The sequence below is a fragment of the Capricornis sumatraensis genome, chromosome 7 (assembly GCF_032405125.1).
Source record: "Capricornis sumatraensis isolate serow.1 chromosome 7, serow.2, whole genome shotgun sequence".
NCBI lineage: Eukaryota > Metazoa > Chordata > Mammalia > Artiodactyla > Bovidae > Capricornis > Capricornis sumatraensis.
In genome coordinates this window covers 60735781-60752711 of record NC_091075.1, presented here as the reverse complement: position 1 = coordinate 60752711, position 16931 = coordinate 60735781, and the positions used below count along the sequence as shown (strand labels likewise).

Sequence of the window (16931 nt, the reverse complement as noted above, 5' to 3'; positions counted from 1 at the left end):
ATGTTGCCTAGTAAACCAATAGAAATTCATTATCAATCAATACATTGCACTAAGATTATTATTAATTATATTATTACTACTGCACTAATAAAAATATTATTTTAAAAAATAATTTTATTTATTTATTTTTGGTTGTGCTAGGTCTTCATTGGTGTGTGAGCTTTTTTCTAATTGCAGTGAGCGGGGGTTACTCTCTAGTTGTAGTATGAGTACTGCTAATTGTGGTGGCTCCTCTTGTTGCAGAGCACAGCCTTAGGGTGTGCAGACTTCAGTAGTGGTGGCATGTGGGCTCAGTAGTTATGGCTCACAGGCCCTAGAGCATAGCCTCAGTAGTTGTGGCACACAGGCTTAGTTGCCTTATGGCATGTGGGATTTTCCCAGCCCAGGGATAGAACTCAAGTCTCCAGCATTGGCAGGTAGGTGAATTCTTTACCACTGAGCCACCAGGGAGACCCTAATTAAAAACATGTTTACTCTGATCTTAAAATATGTAAAATATTTTAAATATTTGGACATATGAATATTTTTTATTAAGCACAAAATCTTCTTAGACTTACTATTCACCTGGGAAACTCTTTGTAGATATTTTTCTATCAGTTTTTTGTAAAATAATAAATTCAGCTTACTGGATGTACAAAAGCTTACACATTTTGAATTTATGGATGCCTTAGTTAATATTCAGCTATCTTTTAATTCTTAAGAAATAGCATTTGAACTATATCAAATTTCTACCCATTAAAACTCTAAGTATTTATATTTGGGTAGATATACATATTTAAAAGACATATTTCATAATTTTAATTCATAATTTGTAGTACCTGTGCCACCCAAGTGAAGTGAAGTGTTAGTTGCTTAGTAATGTTTGATTCTTTGTGACTCCACAGACTGTAGCCTGCCAGGCTCCTCTGTCCATGGAATTCTCCAGGCAAGAATACTGGAGTGGGTAGCCATTCCCTTCTCCAGGGGATCTTTCTGACCAGGGATCGAACCCAGGTTTCAGACTGGTTCTTAAATAATAAGATAACCTATCTTAAACAGTAAAATATAGTTGCAGCATTATCTTGTTTTAAACTTAAAATATATTAATAGCATGGAATTTGAAATTTATTTGAAACTTTAACCTGTTAAAATTTTGTTACAAACTTTTTTTGATGTTACTGCCTTAACAATAAACTGTCCTCATCTTAAACTAATACTTGGTAGAGTAATTATATAAATACAGATCACAGAATATTAGAAGAAATCAACAGCTAGAAAATGTCAATAACTAAAAACACATATACACATGCACAGTATAATAGGTTTTCAGGTACTGTACGCTCTTCACAGTGAATTCCTGGGTCTTCCTTGTGAAAAGTGATATAGTACAGTCATTAAGAGGATGGACCCTGAGCCAGACTCTCTGGGCTTGAATCCTGGTTCTACCACTTATCACTTACTAGCTGTGACTTTGGACAAGTTATTTAATCTCTATCTGCCTGTACTTCATCATCTATAAAATCTAAATCTTTTAATAATCAGTAACAATCCTACAAATAATTTTAAGCTTCTGTATTTTAACCTTTATTCTTTTCTCTTTCTGGAGATGATGATAAAGCATTTTGAATGAGTAAAGTTATATAACAACTTTTATTTAATAACCATATAGGTCTTCATTTTATGGAAGAAAGGCCTGGAAAAGATACTATATGTTTCAGTCTTTGAGTAACCAAGAGCTATTAGTGGTGGCTCTATCCAAATATGTTTATTTAGAGCAGACAAGAAACAAAGAAACACTTATTTCTAAATGCATTCTAGTATTCAGCAGTTTACCAAGATAAGAAAGAAGCATTAAGTAAGGAAAGGCTTCCCCCACAGCTCACTGGTAAAGACTCCACCTGCCAATGCAGGAGATCTGGGTTCAGTCCCTGGGTCGGGAAGATCCCCCGGAGAAGGAAATGGCAACCCATTCCAATATTCCTGCCTGGAAAATCCCATGGACAGAGGAGCCTGGCGGTCTACAGTCCATGGGGTTGCAAAGAATCAAACACAACTGCACAACTAAAACACACAATTTAAGTAAGGAAAAATCAGTAGAAGAGATGGAAGGAATTATTTAGAGAAATATGAGCGAGCCTATATAACTTAAAAAAAAACTTTTCAAGTTATATAAACCACCAGATTTTGACTATATTGAATATTTATATAAAATTTACTTAACTAGAAATTTATAATATCTGTACATTAAAATAAAACCCTAACTAATGTTGAGCTATTTATATTTAGAACTATTATAAAAAAGACACGAAAAAGTTTGTTTACATCATTCAAAGTATTTCTCTCATGATTTCTATGTATCTTTAAGTTGGACATGCTATAGCTTGATACATTTAAGTGGAACTTTAAATATATCCTTACTTTCCACTTAGTACAGCCACACCAACTGTGCTCCTGGGAGTGGACATAGTAGCAACAAAGTTCCACTGGCGCGCCTGAGGGTCCCATCTTTCCACTGTATTCAGATAGCTCCACCCATCATGTCCTCCTACTGCATACATGGGACCTTCCAGTACAGCCACGCCTACAAGGAGACAGGAAAGAAGCAAACTGAAAACTCTTTCACTGAAATATAAGTAAAATGAACCTTTAAGAAGCAAATTTGACTGAGCAAAAATTTATGATAAAAATTTATGACAAAAATATTGGTTATAAGGAACACAGCTCTTCTTGATAGATAGGTGGGTGGCTAAGAGGGAGAAATAGCAATGTAATTCTGGTCTTAAAAGTTTTAGAGGCAGCATTTTCAGGCCCAACTGGGGAAAGTTATTTAAAAAGCATACAATATGCGCAATTTTGCCATATTTAGAACAATTTTCAACAATTTGGATTTACAATATATTTGAAAACAGCAATTTTATTCCTTTCTTCCTTTAATTCAAATTATGAGATTTTGCTCTAGTTAGATTTGATACCACAATATATTGGTCTGATTCATCACAAGAGAACCAAGTCAGATTCATATGTTCATTTATTCAGCAAACAGCTACTGAGCTTCTACCACGTGCCAGGTACTTAACAGAGCATAATAGATAAGGGCTCTGCCCTGATGGATCTAATATTTAACTTGGGAATAAAGGAAAAGGGTAGAGAGGATCAGGGAGACCTGTCGGATGGAGTGATGTTCGAACAGAAATGTGAACGAAGTTAGGAAACCAGGCTTGAAGGTATCTAGGGGAAGAGAAGGTGAGATAAAAGGACTAGTGTACACAAAGGCCCTGAGGCATGCTTAGTGTGTCTGTGGTATATACAGCTAGGAGGCCAGTTGGTGAGTAAGGGGGAGAGAGTAGTGGATGAGGGGAAGGGTAGACTCAGATCATGTAGCGGTCGGGACAATTGTAAGGACTTTGGATTCTACTCTAAATGAGATGGAAAGCCAGTGGAGGGTTTGGGGAAGTGACTTAGCAACAGCAGCAGCAGCATGACATGACCATAGTCAGGTGAGATATAAATACATATCACTTGAAGGCCAAAATACAAATATTGTGATACAAAGACATCTATTTTTGTGAAATCATAGCCAGATGACATAGTCACCGTCCATGCAAGAACCAAATCAACATACCATTCTACTCATTTGTGTCCTACCAGTATTAGCTATAGGAGATTGCCAATCTATCTCCAAATATACATAAAACATAGACAATTTTATATTTTTACATATGTGTGTAAGTGTAATTAAGTAATTTAAAATTTACTTAAGTAAAGATTTCTTCTGTAAGTTCACACATTATTTTAAATAATGTTTAAAACATTTATTATAAGGTAAATTAGTAAGAACAGAGCTGTTCTGAACAACACAAAATGGAAATAAAGGCTTAAAGAAGACACTTTGAATGATATGGTCATTCTCCTTTGAACTTGCTACAGTTCAATAAACTCTTTTGTATGGTACCTAGAACTAATGATAGTATCCCATGCACAACCTCATCTGTATAAGACATAGGTAGATAATGGCCATTCTCATTCTATGTACTATAAGAAATTACATTAAGTTAGAATTCACTTTCTTTTCCCCATAATAGAGGAACATTTGCAGCTGAATCATACTTTTGATCCAGGATTTTATCCTCAACACAAATTTAAAAGCCTCGTTCATGCTGCTTTTAAGATACATCTTCCAATTTTGTGCCTATGTAATAGTTACGAACAAAGGTCCGTCTAGTCAAGGCTATGGTTTTTCCTGTGGTCATGTATGGATGTGAAAGTTGGACTGTGAAGAAAGCTGAGCGCCGAAGAATTGGTGCTTTTGAACTGTGGTGTTGGAGAAGACTCTTGAGAGTCCCTTAGACTGCAAGGAGATCAAACCAGTCCATTCTAAAGGAGATTAGTCCTGGGTGTTCTTTGGAAGGACTGATGCTAAAGCCGAAACTCCAGTCCTTTGGCCACCTCATGCGAAGAGTTGACTCGTTGGAAAAGACTCTGATGCTGGGAGGGATTGGGGGCAGGAGGAGAAGGGGACGACAGAGGATGAGATGGCTGGATGGCATCACCAACTCGATGGACATGAGTTTAGGTAAATTCCAGGAGTTGGTGATGGACAGGGACGCCTGGCATGCTGCAATTCATGGGGTCACAAAGAGTCGGACATGACTGAGCGACTTAACTGAACTGAATAATTGATTTTATGGATTCAAGATTACTGTTTTAGTTTTGGTTGCTGAATTTCATGTAGTTAATTTTAAGCTCCTCTCTCAGTACCTTAGCCCCAACTCTCTGGTTTTACATCCTTATCTAACTTGAAACTTAAGATCATCTTTCATTGAAAGCTAATTGGAACTAGTAGAATCCCTTGTCTCTTTGATCTTTTGCTGTTCCCATTACCATACCAAGCTTCATGCCTAGATAATTTTCATTGGCATTTTGGGCAATCTCTACTCTGGTGCTCAGTATTAATAAACTGGGTATAGTATAAAGCCATGCTATCTAAACTCAACTATCTCTTCACTGTAACTCATTCATCTTTTATGATAACCTATCAAATTCTTTTTTTTTTAATTTAAAATAAATGATTTTAAGCCTTTTCCAAAACTGTGATAAATTGCTAATATGGCAACAAATTCTCCCTCTCCCAGAAGACATGTCTATTTGCAATGTGATCCTGTAGGTCCTCCCATCAAGAAGTGGAGTCTGTTTTTCTACCTTTTGAATCAGAGCTTGCCCACGTGACTTATTTTAGCCAATGGGATATCAGCAAACATGAGGCAAGAAGCAGCTTGAAAAAGGTGTGTGCATTGGGACTTACCTTCTCTTGCTGCTTTTGAAACCCTGTGACTGCCACCATGAGAAAAATACTGAGCTAGCCTGAATGACAGAGGCATGTGGCCCAACTGCCTCTGGTGCCTAGGCTGATAGCCTGCACCACATGTACCACTATACATGTGAGTGAGGCCATTCTAGATCAACCACCAACCAGCCTGCCTGCCTACTCCAGATTCATGAGAAAATCCAGCAGAAATCTTCTAAGTCAGCCCAAACCAGAAAAACTGCCCAACTGATGCACAGATTCATGAGCTAAAGAAATGATTCTTGTTTAAGCTTCTAAGTTTTGGAGTGGTTTGTTATATAGCAAAATCTGGGTGATACACATACATTTCAAGCCCCATCTAATTTTATAATATAGCCACCTCTTCACTCTCAGCAAACAGTTCTTTCCATTTTTTTCTATGAGAAAAGAGAAGTCATCTGATACAAGATCCCTAAATTCTCTTCTGTCCATTTCAGAATGAGTCATCAGTTTCTTGAAGATAAAGACAGTGTCTTCCTCATCTTTATATACCTACAGAACAGAGAGCATGGCACACAGCACATGCTAATCAATATTTGCTCAGTGAATTACTGAATTAAAGAATGAAGAGTCTCTATCATGACATTCTCTGTGCTACCTGAAAATTTTTCTGCATCTTATTCATTTCTGCTTAAAAACAAAGGAATATACATTTTAAAAAATGCTAAAGATTTTTAAATAAGCATTTCAATTAGATAACATTAAATGTCAACATAGAACACACATGTCAAATGGTGGCTTGTCAGTCCATCGTGCTACACCATAATTCTTAAATATTCATGTTTTCACTTGTGCTGGCTGCACATATACATGCTTGTTTTCTCTGCTTCTGCTTCTCAGATAACAGGGAGCATAAGGGAATGCTGGTGACTGCTGTTGGCTCAGCAGCTGCGACACTGATCTTCTGCCAGGTAAAGAATGTGAAAATGCCACACAGGCCTATACATGAAAGTACGAACAAATCTGCAGTTATCTCACCAAGGCCATGCCTATGTGTAGACATAGGAGGCATCACACTCCAAGTTTTTGTTTTAGGGTTGTAGCATTCTACAGTATTCAACGTCTTCAGTCCATCTCTTCCTCCAACCACGTACAGTTTGTCATCTAACACTGCAACGCCGAACTGCAGCCTCCGCCCATTCATATTTGCTACAGGAGTCCACATATTTGTACGAAGATCATACTTTTCGATGCTTGTTGCTCCTTAATAGTAACAGAAAGAAGTTATGCACACAAAAAACTCACCATCATTGAGTATTTTACGAACTTAGACATATAAAAGTATAGGATTAGCACTGACAATAATATTTCTAATATGTTCCAATAAGCACCTGCATGATCTCAACCTTGCTTGTATCCCTGCCCTCATCTCCTTCTATTCTCTAGTGCATACACCAGACTCTGGTACTAGAAGGTCAAGTGAGAAAGGACTGTCTGTCAAAGAGGGCTGAGAAGCAATAGCCAGAAGAAAAGAAAGCAGGATAGTTTAGCACAATGGAGGCCAAAGTAAAAAAGGGCACAGCTGCTGAGAGGATCAAGTAAGATGAAGACTAAAAAGCATGACTCAATTTAGCTACATGGAGGTCATTCATGACTTTCGGGAGAGTCCTTTGTTTGAGCAGTTGAGGCAGGACTAGGAGGTGAGGAAATGGAGAAAATGAGCATCAGTCATTCCTCTAAGAAGTCTGGCTACAAAAAGGTGGAGAGAGATAAGAATTATTTGGTGGGCTGAGGGAAGTTTTGTTTTGTTTTTAAAAGTGGATAAGCCTGAGTTAATGGGAAGGATCCAGATGTGGGGAAGGAAGCTGAAAATACAGGAGACGAAGGGCTCCTATTTAACGGTGAGAGGTCCTGAGAAGGCAGGAAAGGGCACCATCAGGGCCCAGGTGAGAGGCTGGCTTTCACAGGACGACGAGGGGATACACATTTCACCAAAACCAGGATGGACAAGAGCTTAAGAGTGGATGCAATGCTTTGAGAATCCTAAGCGTGGGAAGTTTAGGGAATGATGGTATCTACATGTTATCAAGAATTAGAAGATCCAAAGAACTCTTTCTGTTTTCTTTATGAGGTAAGAACAGTGGAGTTAAGGAAAAGAAAAAAAAGACCTGCTCCTCTAAACAAACAGCCAATCCTCAGTTCAGTTCAGTTCAGTCACTCAGTCATGTTTGACTCTTTGTGACCCCATGAATCGCAGCACGCCAGGCCTCCCTGTCCATCAGCAACTCCTGGAATCCAGCCAAACCCATGTCCATTGAGTCAGTGATGCCATCCAACCATCTCATTCTCTGTCATTCCCTTCTCCTCCTGCCCTCAATCTTTCTCAGCATCAGGGTCTTTTCCAGTGAGTCAGCTCTTCGCATCAGGTGGCCAAAGTATTAAGAGTTTCAGCTTCAACATCAGTCCTTCCAATGAACACCCAGGACTGATCTCCTTTAGGATGGACAGGTTGGATCTCCTTGCAGTCCAAGGGACTCTAAAGAGTCTTCTCCAACACCACAGTTCAAAAGCATCAATTTTTCGGCACTCAGCTTTCTTTATAGTCCAACTCTCACATCCATACATGACCAGTGAAAAAACCATAGCCTTGACTAGATGGATCTTTGTTGGCAAAGTAATGTCTCTGCTTTTAAATATGCTATCTAGGTTGGTCATAACTTTTATTCCAAGGAGTAAGCGTCTTTTAATTTCATGGCTGCAATCACCATCTGGAGTGATTTTGGAGCCCAAAAACATAAAGTCTGACACTGTTTCCACTGTTTCCCCATCTATTTCCCATGAAGTGATGGGGCCAGATGCCATGATCTTCGTTTTCTGAATGTTGAGCTTGAAGCCAACTTTTTCACTCTCCTCTTTCACTTTCATCAAGAGGCGTTTTAGTTCTTCTTCACTTTCTGCCATAAGGGTGGTGTCATCTGCATATCTGAGGTTACTGATATTTCTCCAGCAATCTGGATTCCAGCTGGTGCTCTTCCAGCCCTGCGTTTCTCACTATGTACTCTGCATATAAGTTAAATAAGCAGGGTGACAATATACAGCTTTGACATACTCCTTTTCCTATTTGGAACCAGTCTGTTGTTCCATGTCCAGTTCTAACTGTTGCTTCCTGATCTGCATACAGGTCTCTCAAGAGGCAGGTCAGGTGGTCTGGTATTCCCATCTCTTGAAGAATTTTCCAGTTTATTGTGATCCACACAGTCAAAGGCTTTGGCATAGTCAAAAAAGCAGAAATAGATGTTTTTCTGGAACTCTCTTGCTTTTTCCATGATCCAGCAGATGCTGGCAATTTGATCTCTGGTTCCTCTGCCTTTTCTAAAACCAGTTTGAACATCTGGAAATTCACGGTTCACGTATTGCTGAAGCCTGGCTTGGAGAATTTTAAGCATCACTTTACTAGCGTGTGAGATGAGTGCAATTGTGCGGTAGTTTGAACATTCTTTGGCATTGCTTTTCTTTGGGATTAGAATCAAAACTGACCTTTTCCAGTCCTGCGGCCACTGCTGAGTTTTCCAAATTTGCTGGCATTTTGAGTGCAGCACTTTCACAGCATCATCTTCCAGAATTTGAAATGGCTCAAATGGAATTCCATCATCTCCACTAGCGTTGTTCATAGTGACGCTTCCTAAGGCCCACTTGACTTCACATTCCAGGATGTCTGGCCCTAGGTGAGTGATCACACCATTGTGATCATCTGGGTCATCAAGATCCCTTTTGTACAATTCCTTTGTGTATTCTTGCCACCTCTTCTTAATATCTTCTGCTTCTGTTAGGTCCCTACCATTTCTGTCCTTTATTGTGCCCATCTTTGCATGAAATGTTCCCTTGGATCTCTAATTTTCTTGAAGAGATCTCTAGTCTTTCCCATTCTTGGTGGTAGCCGAGAGGAGCTACCCTACGTCCAGGGTAAGGAGCAGTGGCTGTGCTTTGCTGGAGCAGCCATGAATAGAGACCCCACATCTAAGGTAAGAAAAAGTAAGTACTGAGAGTGCCTACCCAAGTAGGCACTGAGAGAGGGCATCAGAGGGCAGACAGACTGAAACCACAATCACAGACAACAGGTCAATCTGGTCACACGGACCACAGCCTTGTCTAACTCATGAAACTAAGCCATGCTGTGTGGGGGCCCACATAAGACTGACGGGTCACGATGGAGAGGTCTGACAGAATGTGGTCCACTGGAGAAGTAATGGCAAACCACTTTAGTATTCTTGCCTTGAGAACCCCATGAACAGTATGAAAAGCAGAAAGATAGGACACTGAAAGATGAACTCCCCAGGTCGGTAGGTTCCCAGTATGCTATTGGAGATCAGTGGAGAAATAATTCCAGAAAGAATGAAGGGATGGAGCCAAAGCAAAAACAACACCCTGTTGTGGATGTGACTGGTGATACAAGCAAGGTTTGATGTTATAAAGAGCAATATTGCATAGGAACCTGGAATGTTATTAGGTCCATGAATCAAGGCAAGCTGGAAGTGGTCAAACAGGAGATGACAAGAGTGAACATCGACATTCTAGGAATTAGCAAACTAAGACGGACTGGAATGGGTGAATTTAACTCAGTTGACCACTATATCTACTACCGTGGGCAGGAATCCCTTAGAAGAAATGGAGTAGTCATCATGGTCAAGAAGAGAGTCCAAAATGCAGTACTTGGATGCAATCTCAAAAATGACAGAATGGTCTCTGTTCGTTGGGAAGGCAAACCATTCAATATCCTGGTAATCCAAGTCTATGCCCTGACCAGTAACACTGAAAAAGCTGAAGTTGAACAGTTCTATGAAGACCTATAAGACCTTTTAGAACTAACACCTAAAAAAGGTGTCCTTTTCATTACAGGGGACTGGAATGCAAAGGGAGGAAGTCAAGAAACACCTGGAATAACAGGCAAATTTGGCGTTGGAGTACACAATGAAGCAGGGCAAAGGCTAATAGACTTCTGCCAAGAGAACACATTGGTCATAGAAACACCCTCTTCCAACAACACAAGGGAAGACTCTACACATGGACATCACCAGATGGTTGACACCGAAATGAGACTGATTATATTCTTTGCAGCCGAAGGTGGAGAAGCTCTATACAGTCAGCAAAACAGGACCAGGAACTGACTGTGGCTCCGATCATGAACTCCTTATTGCCAGATTCAGACTGAAATTGAAGAAAGTGGAGAAAACCACTAGATCATTCAGGTATGACCTAAATCAAATCCCTTATGACTATACAGTGGAAGTGAGAAATAGATTTAAGAGACTAGATCTGATAGACAGAGTGCTTGATGAGCTATGGACAGAGGTTCGTGACACTGTACAGGAGACAGGAATCAAGACCATCACCAAGAAAAAGAAATGCAAAAAAGTAAAATGGGTGTCTGAGGAGGCCTTACAAATAGCTGTGGAAAGAAGTGAAGCAAAAAGCAGAGAAAAGGAAAGATATACCCATTTGAGGCAGAGTTCCAAAGACTAACAAGGAGAGATAAGTAAGCCTTCAGTGATCAATGCAAAGAAATAGAGGAAAACCCTCAGTTATAAACAGTTCAGTTAGTATCTACTTTACTTCTCTCTTCTAAGCCACTAATACAACATGCAATCAGTGCTATTCTTATAGCACTACAATCAAGACAACCATTTATTCTGAAATATTTGTCACAACTAGGTCATCAGAGCACTAATGCTATTGATGTCTCCTAAAATTTAGAAACAGTTTTGCCATTATACGTATGGCAACAAACCTTGAAATTCTTTAATACGTGTGTGTATGCATACTTCTGTTGTTGTTTAGTTGATAAGTTGTGTCTGGTTCTTTTGCAACCCCATGGACTGCAGCCTGCCAAGCTGCTCTGTTCATGGGATTTTCCAGAATACTGCAGTGGGTTGTCATTTCCTTCTCCAGGGGATCTTCCAGACCCAGGAACTGAACCCATAGCTCCTACTGAGTCTCTTTGCAGGCAGGCAGACTCTTTACTGCTGAGACACCAGGGCTGTGTGTATGCATACATTTTCCCTAAATTAGTTTTACTGTTTTTATCTACCTTATAAAAGCTTTAAGCTATTTGTGATAAACGCTGAGTCTTTCTCCATCGCAGCATTCTCAAATGTCATCTAATAGACTCTGTTGCGTATAGCAGCTATTGAAAAATATTTTTGAATTTGAATAATCTTTGTGATTTTTAGCCAAAATGAGACTTTACTGATACAGATATTTTATGTAATAGTATACTTGAATTATCACTCTAAACTTGACCTTAAAAACTTCTTTCTTCCTCAAATAAAAAGGCCCTGCTAATTATCTCTCCTAATTTGTATTTTAAGTTATTCCTTTTAGATCCAGTTCACTAAGCAGTATCAGAGTCATACGAACTAGTAACTAAAAATTCTTTTGTTAACATCAAATGTAATTCTTAAAGATGTAAGATTATAAAATCTGAAACATGTATCTTAAAAAATGCTATCTCCAAATAACAAAATCTTAGTAACTGTAAAAATCCTATGTAAAAGCTTGGAATTTCCCTAATTTATACTGAAGGATTGACCTTTAAAAAAAAAGTAAGTACAAATATATCCTGATATCATTTTAGTGGCTATTCAGAAAACCATTACTAGCTCATTTGGGGGGTCTATACTAAACGGATATATGAAGGGACCAAGAACTCAATAATCAACACTCCTGTCTAACTAATGCAAATTGCTCTTCATTATGAAGACATTGGGAATAAGATAAGGCCTTGGAAGATAGCTTAAGTAGGACAGAACCTCAGAGTATTTGATTATTAAGAGAGACTTAGAAGTAAATTTGGTCAAACTGCAAAGGCCAGATTACAGAAAGTCTTGAAACCTAGAGAGAGAAATTTATACTTTATGCAGTAAAGAAATAAAGATTGCTGAAGCTTTTGAGCAGAGCAGTGGCATGTTAACAGAAGAGTTAACATGGGAATTAAGCAGAGTACAGTGTCCAAAGTCAAAATGCCTATCTGCATCTTGATTCCATCGCTAATTAGCTGTGTGAGCCTAGGAAAGTTATTTAACTTCTCTGTCTCAGTATCCTCTTCTGTAAAAGAGGGCAGTAATAATATACAGCTCTGAAAATTGCTAGGAAGATGAAATGAAACAATGTAGGTCAAGCCCTTAGCATAATGCCTGACGTTTATTAACAATATAATGAATGCTAGTCCCACAAAATTAACATAATCAAAATTTGTGAGTTGAGAGAAGGCTAACTGGAATTATCAAGACAGCAGTGGAGATTTGAAAGAATCAGGAGTCATTTGAAAGAAGTCACTTGGTGACTATCAGAATGTAAGTTTGAGAGAGAGAAGGAGAGAGGAGATAAGTATTGTTTACTTGGCTACTTAGAATTCAAGTTCCTTTCCCAAGTTTGGAGACTCTTCCTATGTATGTATGAGCCTTGATGGGTGCCAGGAACCCATCTCTCAGAAAACTGAAAAGGCAGATCTTTCTTTTTTAAAAAAATTTTTATTGGAGTATAGTTACTTTACAATGTTGTGTTAGTTTCTACTGTACAGCAAAGTGAAGCAGTCATATGTATACATACAACCCCTCTTTTTTGGACTTAAGACAGTCATTGTCTTTGGAATTTTAGGGCCTATGACTGACCTAAAGCTAGTCAAATGGATGTCTGAACTTGGAATTTAAAACCTAAAGCAGGATTTATAAAGACGCAGGGACAGTGGATGTAGTCCTATCCATTTCTCAATAGCCTTCCAATAAATTCCTTATTTGCTTACATGAGCCAGAGTTGATGTCCTCTGAAGAGCACTGAACTATGATCACAAGTTCTCAAGTCTGAGAGACATGGTCAGAGAAGATTTGAATACATGACGTTTAAGATGAAAACCAAACAATAGGTATTTTATACAAGTTGGAAATATGAGAATAAAATCAAAGTGCAAGACTTATTTTGTGGAATCTGAAATATGATACAAATGAACTTATCTACCAAACAGAAACAGACTCACAGGCATAGAGAATAGATGTGGTTGCCAAGGAGGAGTGGAGGTGGGGGAGGGATGAACATTTTATAGAAAATGTTAAACAAGGTCCTACTGTATAGCACAGGGAACTATATATTCAATATCCTATGATAAACCATCATAGAAAAGAAAATAAAAGGATGATACAGAACTGAATCACTTTGCTATAGAGCAGAAATTAACACAATACTGTCAATCAACTAAACTTCAATAAAATAAATTATAAAAAAATCAAAATGTGAGAGTATAATTAATACAGAGATAACACTTAAAGCCTTGAAAAAGAGAAGGAAAGACTGAGGAGAAGAGTAAGTGTTGGTAATGACTACAAAGCTAAGCACCAGTTCCAGACATATAGCAGGTTATTTAATAAGTATCTGCAGATCAGTTATCTGGACAGTGGACATCTCCAAAAATGCTCAAATACTTACATTATAACTCTAATCAGTTATCTTTATGTATTTCTATAACACTGAGTCATCAAGTCTATATTTAAAACTTAAGCATCTATATATACATAGCACTATATGCTATGTGCAATAATAGCTATATTTATATTTATTTATATTTTATAACTTGAAAGTTAAATAACAATGCAAGATTTTCAATTAGAGCTCACATTTTGATATTTCTTAGAAATATCACATAGAGGAGAAACCTTTAGATATGATCACTGTATCAAGTGTTTTAGTCATACAAGTAATACAAGAGAACTGAGACCACAGCGGTAGCCAGAAGTCAGAGGTATTGTCAGGAGCCTGCAAATTATTAGTACTAGGAATTCAGAGGAAGAGGAGATCAATGTATGGTGAGAAAAAATACACATAAACAGAAAGCTTCTAGCACAATACCTGGCATTGAGTAGGCACTGGGCATGGTGTTTGTTGTTATTAATGTTACTATGAATAACAAATGCTACAAGAAGGGTACAAAGATTTCCAGATACTCCTGACCTAGATTTCCTGCATATTTATATTTTACATTTGTTTTCTACGCATGTACATGTGTAGGCATGAATGTTTTTCTGAACTGTTTCATCAGAGTAAGTTGCAAAACTGATGACCATGCATGCTTAGTCGTTCAGTCGTGTCCGACTCTTTGTGACCCCAGACTGTGGCCTGCCAGGCCTCTCTGTCCATGGCATTTCCTAAACAAGAATACTGGAGTGGGTTGTCATATCCTCCTCCAGGAAATCTTCCTGATCCAGCGACTGAACCCACATCTCCTGTATTGCAAGTGGGTTCTTTACCACTGAGCCACTGGGAAACATGATGCCCCTGTATCCCTAAATATTTCAGTGTTGCTTCTTCTAAACCAGAAATCCTCTTACAAAACCACAATATAATCATCAAAATCCGGAAATTAACATATATACAATGCTGCTATCTAATCTACAGATCTTATTTGGATTTCATCATTTGTTCCAATTATGGCTTCCCTGGCAGCTCAGCTGGTAAAGAATCTGGCTGCAATGCAGGAGACTCCGGTTTGACCCCTGGGTTGGGAAGATTCACTAGCGAAGGGATAGGCTACCCATCCAGTATTCTTGGGCTTCCCTTGTGGCTCAGCTGGTAAAGAATCCGCCTGCAATGTGGGAGACCTGAGTTCGATCTGTGGGTTGGGAAGATCCCCTAAAGGGAACAGCTACCCACTCCAGTATTCTGGTTTGGAGAATTCCATGGACTATCCATGGGGTTGCAAAGAGTCAGACATGATTGAGCAACTTTCATTTTAATGTCCTTCATAGTAAAAGAAAATCCAAGAAGATGTATTGTAAAAGCTGTCATATCTCTGTAAGACATATGACAGAGACAAATTCCTAAATATTTTTTTTTAAATTTCATGATGTTGACATTTTGGAATACTTCAGGTAAGTTATTTTGGAGCATGTCTCTCAATTTGAATTTGTTTGTCTTTTTCTTATGATTAAGTCCAGATTATATACTTTTGGCAAGAATACCACAGATGTCCAGGTGAGTTCTCAGTACATCACATAAACACAGGCTGCTGGTTAGTCTCTTTACTAGCAATATGACCTTTGATTATTTGGTTTAGGTGTTGTGTGTCAAGTTTCTCTACTGTAAGACCTAACTTATGCTTGACTAATAAGCAGGTGACTGGGAGATACTTTGAGACAAAAGATCCTGCTCTCAAACACTTTCACCTATGAGTCTTAGAGAACTGATGATTGACTGAACTACTTATTAATATGATGACTGCCAAATGGTGATTTTTCTAATCCCATCTTTGCTTCTATATTTTAATTAGTTGGTATTCTACTGTAAGGAAGAACATTCCCTTCTCCTTCTGTTTGTATCAGTATGAATTCATGAATAGTTATTTATAATCTTTTGCTACCATTATTTATTTTGATGTTGAAATTATCCCAGGTTTGGACAGTAGTAGCCCTTACAAACTGTCTGCTGTATCTCTTGACCTGTTTCCATCATTGGGCACTTCCTCTGGCACTACAAGTTGTTCTAGGCTTATCTTGTCCTTTTCCTACCTCAGTGCTAGAATCAGCTATTTCTCCAAGGAGCTCGTAAGCCTTAGTTATTACTAATTCATTTTTTATGTTTCTTTCAAAAAGATACATGTACCCCAATGTTCACTGCAGCACTGTTTACAATAGCCAAGGCAAGAAAGCAACCTAAATGTCCACTGACAGATGAATGGATAAAAAAGACGTGGTATATATATATATATGATACACATATATAATGGAATACTACTCAGCCATTAAAAAGAACAAAATAATGCCATTTGCACCAACATGGATGGACCTAGAGAATGTCACACTGAGTGAAGTAAGTCAGAGAGGGACAAATATCATCTGATATAGCTTATATCTGGAATCTTAAAAAAAGGTACAAGTGAACTTCTTTACAAGAGAGATAAGAATTATAGATGTAGAAAACAATCTTATGGTTAACAAGGAAAAGAGGGGAGGGATAAATTGGGAAACTGGGATTGGCATATACATATTACTATATATAAAACAGATAACTAATAAGGACCTACTGTATAGCAAAGGGCATTCAATATTCTGCAATGACCCATATGGGAAAAGAATCTTAAAAAGAGTGGATATATGGCTATGTACAGCTGAATCACTTTGCTGTACACCTCACACTAACAACACTGTGAATCAACTATACTTCAAAGAAAAACAAAAATTCATTTTGTGTGTTTCTTCAAATAAAAGATTATTTAATACCTTTTGTTGAATCCATTCCTCCAACTGCAAATAATGTACCAACAGTTGACTTCCTAGGTTTTGTCCGAGGACTCTGTAACATGGGCCGTCTCTCTGGTAGTAAGTGATACTTCATTGCTTCCATAATTAGTTTCTGACATTCTATATCATCTCGAAAAAGTGCATTATTTTCCATGTCTGCTAGGAACTAGAAAAAAATAATGAGTATGTATACTGACTGATCAAGAAAATAATGAGGCTAAAAGAATAAACACAAATGTTCACAAATGGAAATTTTCTCATTAAAAAAAATCCAAGTCTGGACATCTATTTTTAACTAAAATATTCAACAGTTACAAAATTTACATTTTACTGAAAAACAGAACTAAGGAAAAGTGGTATGCTTTAAAATCTTAATATTGCTTATC

The 16931-nt window shown here is 38.0% G+C and overlaps 1 protein-coding gene across 2 annotated transcripts in view; it reads right to left on the bottom strand.

The window, feature by feature from the left end:
• KLHL5 (kelch like family member 5) overlaps window positions 1–16931 on the bottom strand; it is a 65686-nt gene that overhangs the window by 11484 nt on the left and 37271 nt on the right. For both annotated transcript variants that reach the window (XM_068975180.1, XM_068975181.1), the window contains 3 exons: window positions 16525–16711; window positions 6302–6526; window positions 2398–2560 (listed from right to left, as the gene is read on the bottom strand). In XM_068975180.1, the coding sequence (XP_068831281.1) occupies window positions 2398–2560; window positions 6302–6526; window positions 16525–16711 (575 nt within the window). The remainder of the gene's footprint in view (window positions 1–2397; window positions 2561–6301; window positions 6527–16524; window positions 16712–16931) is intronic.